This window comes from Xiphophorus maculatus, chromosome 14 (assembly GCF_002775205.1).
Source record: "Xiphophorus maculatus strain JP 163 A chromosome 14, X_maculatus-5.0-male, whole genome shotgun sequence".
NCBI classification, from domain to species: domain Eukaryota; kingdom Metazoa; phylum Chordata; class Actinopteri; order Cyprinodontiformes; family Poeciliidae; genus Xiphophorus; species Xiphophorus maculatus.
This window is the reverse complement of record NC_036456.1, coordinates 10,888,038-10,898,233: the sequence shown is the minus strand read 5'-3', so window position 1 is coordinate 10,898,233 and position 10,196 is coordinate 10,888,038. Positions and strand designations below refer to the sequence as shown.

Genomic DNA, 10,196 nt, shown 5'->3' with positions numbered 1-10,196 from the left:
TATTCAGCTTGTAAACACAGTCCACAAATTTTTTATGTTGCTGAGGTTGGGGCAATTCCAGAAGCTTAATGACTTTGATGTGTGTTTGGGATCATTGTCCTATTGGATAAGGACAATAAACAGCATTTGGAGTTAGTCCCTTTGCATAACTCCATCCGCCTTTGTGCAACACATTAGTAGTGGTTGCAGCAAACTGAGCCCTCAACATATTCCTATTAGACTTTAAGGCCTTGCACGGACTCCTTCAAACATATTTCTTACCAGTGTTGCTAAATGGAGTGCTTTATGTTATTCCTTTAACAATGAAAACCTATTTCCAGAAGGTATTTGGTTGGTCCGTGTGGGCAGCTACATTTTTTTTACACGTCCTGTTAGTATATGAGGGTAACAGGTGAAGTACCGTTTTACTTAAGAAGGGTAATCATACATTTCCGGTAAAATGTATTTTCCTGTCGGTAGATGGTAAAAAGTCTGCTCTACCATGTTGGTAAGGCTAGTTCACTGTGAACCGGAGTTGCAGTTTACGCTGGTGGCCACTAGGAGGAGGCACACCCTCATCATTACACTGCTGCCAACAGCCAATACGGACAGACAACACCCAGGGAGAGCTTCGTTTAGGCTGAGTTAGCTATAAAATACACAGGCTATAGCTAAATGGCAGAGAATATGTTTTTAAAAATGACACGAGTTGATTCATGAGTTGAGCGCCTGCTAGAAGAGAGATTGTGATTTATTATAAGATGAGCAGTGCCGGTGTAAGTAGTGTGTTTTTACGTGTGGCTGCATCTAACGTGATGTTTTCTGTTTCTTCACAGCCTCGTTTGTCGTAGTTTTAAATGGGATATCTTGTAAATGTAAAAGGAGACGCCTTTTAAATGTATAAAGGAGATCCTAGGAAGATGTGAGGAGGCGTTGCTAAGATACAAGACCGGAAGGGTTCTTATTGGTTGCATCACTCGGACGTGCTATGGATCGTATTGGTGTTTTCTTTGAGCCTCATGTTAATTTGTGTCCGAACAGAAGAAAGAGAGGGAGCAGAAGAGGAAGCTGCAGCACTTTTTGAATGACTTGGCTTTACTCGGATCGTTACAGGTTTGGTCATCATCACACACTTTATTCAGAGGTGATATGAAGCAGCTCATGCGCCCCAAACACACACGTCATGTTGTTTATTCCGCAGGGATTTAAATACTTCCAGCCCTGGCTAAGAGGAAAAGAAGAGCTGCTGCTGACTGTAGTCAATGAGGATCTGGTTAGTTTCATTAGGTTTGCAGACTCACACATTCAAAGATAAACTGTTTATTATATAGCAGAGCACAGTCCTGATATTCTATTTTATTTGCTATTTGGATCAGTTTATTTGGATCCAATAAGACATTACAGTGCCATACTTTTTTCTTTTTTTTTTTACCCATTGGTAATTTACACATTACAATCACAAACGTCAATCTAGTGTATTGGGATAAACCCAACATAACAACTGACTTTATTTTTAAAAGATCAATTTGTAATCAGCCCCTTTAGTTGGGTGCCCTAAATAAATAAATGACTCTTTGCTTTCCAATTTTTCCAAAAAGTTCTCAACTAATAATAAAACTGTGGACATATTTTCTACCTTAACCTTAGGTGACTTATGAGGGCAATACTAAAATACTACACACATATACAATTTTTATAAGTCAAAAAAATCATGTATCATTTAACTTCACACTTATGCATTACATTATGGCAGTTTATCATAAATATTCTAATAAAATACATTGATATTTGTGTTTCTGAAGCGGTACAATATGAAAAATATCTATTCCTTCCCAATTTAGAGTAGTTTTGTCTCTCTCCTGTCCAACTTTGCAGGGCTGGCGCTCCCCAGGTTTTTTGGTTTCCAGGGTGTCGTCGTACTCGTCCAGCAGCAGCTGCGTGTCACCCAGCAGCAGCTCTCCTAGCCTGGACAGCAGGAGCAGCTCCCCCCTGCCCAGGGAGCCTCGGGGCCCGCCAGATGTCCAGACGACTAACTCCCATTCCAGGACGCCGACACAAACCGACAGGTGACTGATGTGACCTCGTGTGTGTCTGCTTACATTGACGTGTAGGTGTTTAGTTTCAGAAGAGGGTGTCTTTATTTTTTTTTTTCTGTTTGATTTTACAAATGTCTGACGTGATTCTGAATGTCGGTCCTCCACTAACTCGCTGATCCGTTTTTCTTGCCTATAGGGAACCAAACGGTGAGGAGCATCTTCTCCCAGCCTCTCCCAGTGAGGGGGAGATAGCCGTACCAGTAAGTGCATGCTGACACACACTAACACGTTTCGCTCTGTTTCTCCGGTGAGATTAACTCTTGAACTCCTTCGACAGGAGGTGAACTGCACTCTGTTTCTCCTGGCCGGTTACGTCAAGTACGGACGCCCGTACGCCTGGATTCGCTCCAATCACGAGCGGCTGGTCAGCATCGGTGGCATGGATTCAATGGTCAAGGACACGCCCATGAAGCTGAAGTCCATCACAGACTGGCAGACGAGAGGTATGGAAACAATGCGAGGAATCCAAGCTGCAGGAGGTTACTGTTTCAGTGAACAGCTTCGGGAATAATTACCCGAGTTTCCATGAGTTGGGCCAGAAGAGGTTGGCTTCTGGATTTCTTCTGAGATTGTTTAGTTCAGTTTAGGTATGTGTTTGTTCTTGTTGTTGTTGTTATTAAAAAAAGTACTTTCTTTAATAGCCAATGATTTTAATGATGTTCAGGAGGTAAAAGTTTTTATCTCTGTAGGTATTCGTGTCTGGGACATTGTGAGTGAGCTGGTGTGCCTGTGCTCCGTTCCCTCTCCCTCCAACCCCCTCGCCCTGGACATGCGTTACATCAAAACCCTTCCCCTCCACGACCGCTTCCTAGTCACAGGAGCCCTCCTCAGCTTCCTGGAGACTTATCTGATTTACGGGAATCGGGACGAGCTGCACTATGACAAAGGTGTCTTTTCATGCGAAAATATTACAGTTACTATTAAAGTCTGCAGGTGGTGCTGTTTAGCTACCTTACCATTATAATCAGTATTCGTCTCAGACCACTTAAGGACATTAATCATCATTTCCTTTTCATTTGTGTTTAGGCTCGCGATTGTTTTCTTTCTTTTATTTTTATTTGTATAAACAAAATAAGAAGCAAAGTGAATATCCAAAAAGTGAATCTTTATCGGAATATTTATTTAATATGTAGGAGGAAGTCAGCAAAATGTCTGAGAGTATTAGACTGGAGACCGAACAGCTCGCCATCTTTCTATGGATCTAAATCTTTCTCTTTTAGTCCGTCATACCAATAATTTACTGCGGATGAAGAAAAGGTGATTGTGATAGAAACAAAAATTATGACAGCAAAAAAAGTTAAGCATAATTTCTGCTCCTGTTCTGACCAGCATTGTTACTATGACCTAATTCTACATGTAGGGCTACACACCAGGATCAGATGGTTACACCGATTATGACTGAAAAACAGCATCTCTGGTTAGATGTGTTTTCCTTCATTTGGCTCAGACACAGAGAAAAAAAACCTATGCTGCCACAGTTAATTATTGGCAAATGACAGCATTTTTTGGCCTAATCAACTTTATGCTAACAAACAACTACAGCTGCCTTGTTGGTCTAGTTGTCGAGTACCAGCTTGAGCTATCCGGTGTAGCTTTAGCATTACCTGGGCTCTGTCCTCTTTCCTCAGGTTTAGCTTGTTTCTTCCCTTTAATCCAAGTTAACATAGCCCGGGTACAAAAGTTGGTTCCAGCAGAGAGACTGGTTCAGGGGGATAAATCCATCCTCCCTATATATGTTTACTTCCTTTGAGCTCACCTGCACTTTCTGCACACATTATCTTTGTAACTAAACAGATTGGTTTCTATCAAGAAAACAATCTGTTCTGTGATTTTGTGAGAGATTTCCAAACGGTGCAGGCGTTATATCCATATATGGTAAGGCCTTTCTGTTTAGAGGATGTGGCTTACAGGGATGTCTTTGTGTCACAAAAGTCCAAATTTATTTTAAAATTATGTACCAACTTCAAAAACATTGGAAAGGTCAAATCTGTTTTGTTGTTGTTGTTTTTCTGGCTTCTGAATATGACATATTAAAACTACTGGAAAAGGTTAATTTTTGTTTTTGATTATATGAATTTCTCTTTTCAGTGGTAGAGGAAGTGAAACCCCTGAGGCGTCTGCATTTCCAGGCCCTGCTGGAGCTACAGCGACTCAGAGAGAGAGCGCTGGAAAGCCCAGTGGCTCCACAAGGCAGGACTCTTCAAGATGAAATCCCTTCTGTGCAACAAGTGGCTTTTATTGAGTGATGTTTTATTGGTGCACCGACTGCAGTTTATTGGTCGATCGCCGGTTACTGATCTTTAAAAAACCTGACTTACTGATTCCGATTTTGTCCGATGCCAGTTTTGTTTTTGTCTGAAATTTCACTAGTTAACTGCAAACGTGCAGACATGACCTGGTGGGTCGGTTTATCAGTCGAACCTCTCTCACAGCAGAGCAGAAGCGGACAGTGGTTTATTTTTAGACCTTTGCTGAGGTAGATAAGATCTGCTTCACGTGTTAAGTATCGGCTGATCACCAATCTCCTAAGAGTAAGGAAATCAGTGCCGATAAATCGGTGCACCCTTAGTAATATTTAATTTTTTTTATTGGATTTGATGTTCTCACTTTCTTAATAGTTTAAACTGGAGTTTGGCAGGTTATTCCTATCAAGCTATACCAGTTTTTAAACGTTATGGTTCCAACACTGCAAGCATTTTCCATCATACAGTTCTGATGGTTTTAATATCTCCAACTGTATAACTAAATAGCCATGGTGTACCATGCTTTTTCAAACATTTTTTAAACTGCAGTTAGCTAGTTACCTGAGCGCATAGTCTGACTAAAATGTTTGTCTTATTATGTCACTATGAGCAATTAGTGTACGTTTATTCTGTCTCATCACTTAGATTTGTTGTAATAAATGCTTAAAATGGTGGCTTCATTATCAAGTCTTCAGTGTTATTTTTCTCGTTAAAAAGCGATTACGCCCCTCTGGTTTTAGATTTTTGTCTAAATATCCGATTTAAAACTTCTAAAATCAAGGTTAAACAGTGAGGAACTTTTTCCAGCTCATTCACGGTTTGATCCAAGTCTTAATTTGGGTTTGTGCTACATAGGCTGTTATTTCATCCATATTCCCAGTCAAGCTGCATCTGCAGTGGGAAGGAACTCACGTGAAAAGAGACAAGTTGAAACAGAGAAACAACATTGAGAAATGACTCGCATGACGGATTATGAATCCCAGGACCCTTTTAATAGACCTGCAATAACATCTCCAAAACTCTTCAATCCTCCTCCTTCACAAACACAGAGGACAAGGTTTGTTTGCGTTAAGCTAAATATAGCTCTCAAAACTAAAGTTTGGAAGCAAACATAAGCAGGGTGCAGTCTGGTTTTGTATGCGTTACTGAAACTTAAAAGAAATATGCACATACAAAGCCAGTATAAAAACTTTTAATATTCCATAAAATACATATTTAGATAAATATGTACAGTACAATGATAAAATACATCTTAAAGCAGGCACAGATATTTTCTTTCAGATAGAGCTGTCCCTTTAGTAAGAATCGGTGAACATAAAATCTTAAAATTCACTTTAAAAATAGTGGCACATAAAAAAAACAAACAAACAAAAACTTTAAAAAAAATCAAAGTTTCTAGCTTAGTTTAGGAATAATAAAAATGAGAACATGATGGTAGGCTAAAGGCACACCATTTATCCTCAAGTCTCAATTGTAAACCTAACACATAAATCATCATGAGGAGTACGTTTTACACTGCAGCACACAAAAAAAGATTAAATAAAAGTATGCAGCTGCTGGAGAGGCACAGTTATGGCTGGACATGAGGAATTTGAGATGATTCCTGATCTCAGATTTCTCCTGGCGTGGAATGCAGGTGCATGACTGTGCATTCCTCACCGAGGCTCCGCATGGGAACACAATGTCCTCCGGTGTTTGGGTGCCAAGCTAGCGCCACGGGAGCTTTACGACGTACGTGCAAATTCACGGACGTTTCTTTTTATGTGCAGTTTGTAGCCAGTGAAGATGATTTGCAGTAACTTGGTGATGGCGCAGTAACCAGAGCTGTCATGCAGTTCATAGAAACTGAAGTCCACGTAATGAGCAGAAAACACTTGGGGTTTCTGTAGGAGGTTCATTGGCAGGAGAGCATAGAAAGTGCTCTGGAAGTAACAGGAACCACCTTTACGAACAGTAGAGACAGTTTAACTTCATTTGATGAGCCAACATTCTCCCCTCTGAATCCTAAATATCTGTTTAATAGAGCAGCAAACGTGTAAATGCCACCATGAATATAAAACATGACTTGGTACAAGTTGCCTGTTAAACATTAAAACATCCCACCTCTGTCTTTTTACCCCCAGGTTTGCTGATGGATGATTCAGCCAGCAGCTATCTCGCGTTCAACATCACACACTCTGGCTGCTCAGGACCCAGTCTCGTCCTAAAGCAGCCTGTTGCAAGCCCATCCTCGTTTCCGTCTCGCGTCATTAACATTTAACTCCAAACACTCGTCAGTTATGATGATAACACCCTTACAAGCAGTCATTATGTCACCAAATATGGATCAAGTTGGCAGCTTGAGCCTCTTCGTCTTGTAAGTCAGTCCCTCCCAAATTTCCTTCCTTCGTTCCCTCTTGCAGTGCTTCCACCCTTAAAGTTGTCAGCAGGTCAATGTAGAACCTTTGTCCAATCAGAGGTTCAGCTCCAGCTGTCGGTGGCCGATCCTCTCCTGGTGATGCCTTTGAGGGGGCCTCGGGACGCAGAGCCCGTTCTCTTCCAGCGAACTGAGGAGGAGATAAATGGCATTGATGATTTGAATTTCAGGTATAAACTCGCTTTTTTTAATACTAACTAGGTTAGGGCAACGAATTCTTGACGTAGCGACGCTGTTGGTTGCTAAGGTTTTCCCGTCTCCTCACCTTTTCCCAGCCCAGCCGGCAGCGTTGAGCTCTTGGCGTTGGATGCAGAGTTACAAGACTCCTCCAAACGTTTGACCTTCGCATCTCCCGGGGGCAGAGAGGCCGAGCCATCCTGCCAGTCGTTCAGCGCCCGCTGGAAGGAGCGCGCCAGGCAGGCCGTCATGTCGCGCGCGCGCTCTGCCCGGCTGCACCAGAACACCCGGCACTGCAGCTGCTGGCCCTGATGCTTGCAGATGTACAGGAAGACGTTGGGTCGGCCGGCGTCGGCGGCGCAGTACGCAATGTCCTGCAGGTACGTCTTGGTCAGCTGGCGCCCCGTGCTCAGCTCCTTGACCTCTACGTATCTCGGCCGCACGACCAGAGCGTGATCTTTGCCCAGCTTCTTCCCGTTTGCGATACCTTCAATCAGGTGTGAGATGGCCTCCTGGGCTTGCTCTCGGTCAAGAGAGAAGATCTTCACCGTGCCCAGGTAGTGGACCTTGAACAGAGGGTCGCCGTGGGAGAGCAGCTCCGTCCGGTCCCGGCGGAAGCGGCGTCGAAAGGCAGCTGGGGAGTTTTTGAGGGTCTGCATGAGGTTCAAACTACCGAGAGCCATGGCGCCCTTCAGGTTGGGTTTGGAAGAAGCTTTGGGTAAGGTGTAACTGCTCGACTTGAGCTTGTCTTCTTCTGACTTTTTTCCAATCATCCAGCTTTCTTCGACAGATGTAGCGTAGTCAGATCCAGTGTTTTTATCTGGAAAAATGCAAAAGAAAAGATTTTAACAACAGACAAGACGATAAAACTGTTACATAAAATGAAACAGAAGCTTGTGAACGAAAGGTACAGGACACGGTTTCTGCACGGTCACACTCATCTCTTTGAAGGAAGAAAAACAAAACCTGCAAGTCAGTACGGCTTGCAGTTAAAGGCCACGGAACAGGATTGGTCACAAATGTGACGTGCTCAGAGTCAAATATTCATCTCTTGTAAACACTAATTAAATATTTTCTGACTGGTTAGTTTGGGTTCCAGACCAGCAAACTCATTGATTGAGCTGGAAACAGGCCAAAAATAAATGGAAGGTTACTTTAGAAGAATCAAAAGTAACAAGTTCATACTTCTGTTTAATTTCAACTTGAAAACTTTTGAGACATTTCAAACTCTTGCGTTATGCAACCATAACCAACCTCCCTTTGTTTTCCTCACTTTAGTCCCACTCGACCTGCCTGGTCTCCCATTGTTTCCTTACTTGTCCCCTCTCTGTCTGTTTTTTTTTTGGGGGGGGGGGGCATTCTTTTAACATCCGAGCTTCGTCCTCAGGAGAGAATCTCACAGAGAACCACCAATGGATTTTGAGGAGGTGACCATTGTTAGTAAAACCCCCTGTGCAGGAAACAGCCTTGCATTCCCCGTCCACCTCTCCCCCAAAAATATTTCTCCTGCAGACAATAGAAATGTTTCTGAAACTGCGTCAAGTCACAAAAGTTGATGCACGCTGACCCACAGCCCTGTATACCGACCCAAAACAGCAGATGGCTCACAAACATGGAAAAGTACTCGCACCGCTAGCTTTGAATCAAAACAAAGCCTACGTGAGACTCTCTTACCACTGTGCAGAGGCGTGAAAGTCAACAAGGTAGCAAATGTAATTCAAATGCAAGAACAGTTATGACATAACCTTTATGCTCTGAATGAAGTTTAAAATGGACCAAAAAATTAAAACAAAAACATCTTGAATCCCTTCATTGGCCTTGGCAGATCAAGTCAGATGTATTGATAAATAAATGAGAATAATCTTGTAGTACAGTAAATTCCTGATCAATGCATCTTTAAATATAAGCCACACAGCTTTTCCACACATGCAAACAGCTTTATAGAGTCAGACTATACAGTTGATGCACTTACGAAAGATCTCTGCCTTTGTAAATATTTGCAATATTAAAAGAGCATGTGTGACGAATGTAAACAAGCTCTTGACATTTCCTGAACTGCAGGACGTCTAGCAGCTTTTTCAACTTTCCTAAACAAAAGTGGATATAACTTGAAATATGGTTTACCCACCCTTCATTTCCCCAAGGGATCACAGACATTTATCAGCATCCTAAATGGAAAACAGAAAATATTCTCTACTTGACATTTATTGGGGGCTAAAAAAAAATAGCTGGCATTCACAACAGTATCAGAGTCGTCTATTAAATGGGTGGAATTATAGAGGCAGTGCAGAAAGATAGTCTGTACTCTGTCCCACATGGTCTGTACAGAAGTACAAAAAAATAAAGAAAGATTTAAATTATACAAATAAATACGTTTGCAGTAGTCCGCAATTCATTATCTTGAGCTATGGTAATAGTAATTTAAAATGAATCGTTTAAATTCAATATAATCAATTCTCAAAGCCGAATAAACCGATATGGCATAAGGATGTATAAATAAACTTAAAAAGTCTCAGAATACCAAGTTAATTTGAAGACGTTTCAAACTTCGGGTGAAATTGGAAGTTTTCCATCAGGCTTTTGCATTAGTCAGAGAGCTGTTACATATGCGCATTGATTTTTGCAGTTTTCAAAAAGACAAAGGCATTATACTGGTGAGCAAACTATCGTTGAAGAGTTTTGTTTAACTAAAAGTAGGTACATTTATACGCATAGCGTGTTGTTCTTGTTAATCTTACCGGAGTAGAGTTTCATGCAAACGGCGTCCTCCTAAGCTTCAGGTGAATCACCGCGTCCTGTGAGATTTAAAACCACCAAACGGGCAGCAGCAGGAAACCGACAGGAAACCGCCGTCTTGTTCCAAGTGAAGAAGCTAAATTAATAAACCCTCGCTGAGACTCTTCCATATATGCCTCGGACGCGGACACGGCGACAGAGTGACGGTGACAGACAAACTACCGAATGAGCTCATGTACGCCCGTGTGGACCCGCGTGCTGCTCCGAACCAACTGAACCACGCAGCTCGCGGGAGGAGCTGTTTTAAAAGATGCAGGCGCGCGCGCGCTCGGCAGTGTCGGCGCACGTGAACGAGCATCCGAGAAGGAGCCAGCCTGCCCGCCCAGCTGTGAGGAGGAGGAGGAGGAAGTGCTGACCAGGAGCAGAAAGGTGATGATTTACATCAGAGAGAGGGACGTTACTGTCCCACAGCGTGGACAATCATTGACCTGAGTTTGGTTCACTTACTGGCAGCCACGATTAAACCTGACGATTTAACCCTAACCCTAC

General features: G+C 42.4%; 2 protein-coding genes across 2 annotated transcripts; one reads left to right on the top strand and one right to left on the bottom strand.

The window, feature by feature from the left end:
• The first annotated feature begins 560 nt into the window (after window positions 1-560).
• LOC106700147 lies at window positions 561-4,492 on the top strand. Its single transcript, XM_014474503.2, has 8 exons — window positions 561-755; window positions 1,021-1,092; window positions 1,181-1,252; window positions 1,855-2,045; window positions 2,212-2,275; window positions 2,353-2,518; window positions 2,765-2,962; window positions 4,164-4,492. Exons 1-8 carry the CDS (start codon window positions 741-743, stop codon window positions 4,319-4,321), a joined length of 936 nt encoding a protein of 311 aa, XP_014329989.1. The 5' UTR covers window positions 561-740; the 3' UTR covers window positions 4,322-4,492.
• A 1,003-nt stretch (window positions 4,493-5,495) lies between these two features.
• Window positions 5,496-9,946, bottom strand: LOC102221773. The gene is made up of 3 exons (XM_023345590.1): window positions 9,650-9,946; window positions 7,000-7,731; window positions 5,496-6,864 (listed from the first exon to the last, which is right to left on the bottom strand). The coding sequence occupies exons 1-3, from the start codon at window positions 9,663-9,665 to the stop codon at window positions 6,779-6,781; spliced, it is 834 nt and encodes a 277-aa protein (XP_023201358.1). The 5' UTR covers window positions 9,666-9,946; the 3' UTR covers window positions 5,496-6,778.
• Window positions 9,947-10,196: the final 250 nt, after the last annotated feature.

Bases quoted from the DNA above. Each gene is read 5' to 3' on its own strand.
- LOC106700147 (XM_014474503.2), top strand. The intron at 1,093-1,180 runs GTTTGGTCATCA...TTTATTCCGCAG, and splicing joins CTTTACTCGGATCGTTACAG to GGATTTAAATACTTCCAGCC. The intron at 2,276-2,352 runs GTAAGTGCATGC...CTCCTTCGACAG, and splicing joins AGGGGGAGATAGCCGTACCA to GAGGTGAACTGCACTCTGTT.
- LOC102221773 (XM_023345590.1), bottom strand. The intron at 6,865-6,999 runs GTGAGGAGACGG...TCTCCTCCTCAG, and splicing joins GCCGGCTGGGCTGGGAAAAG to TTCGCTGGAAGAGAACGGGC.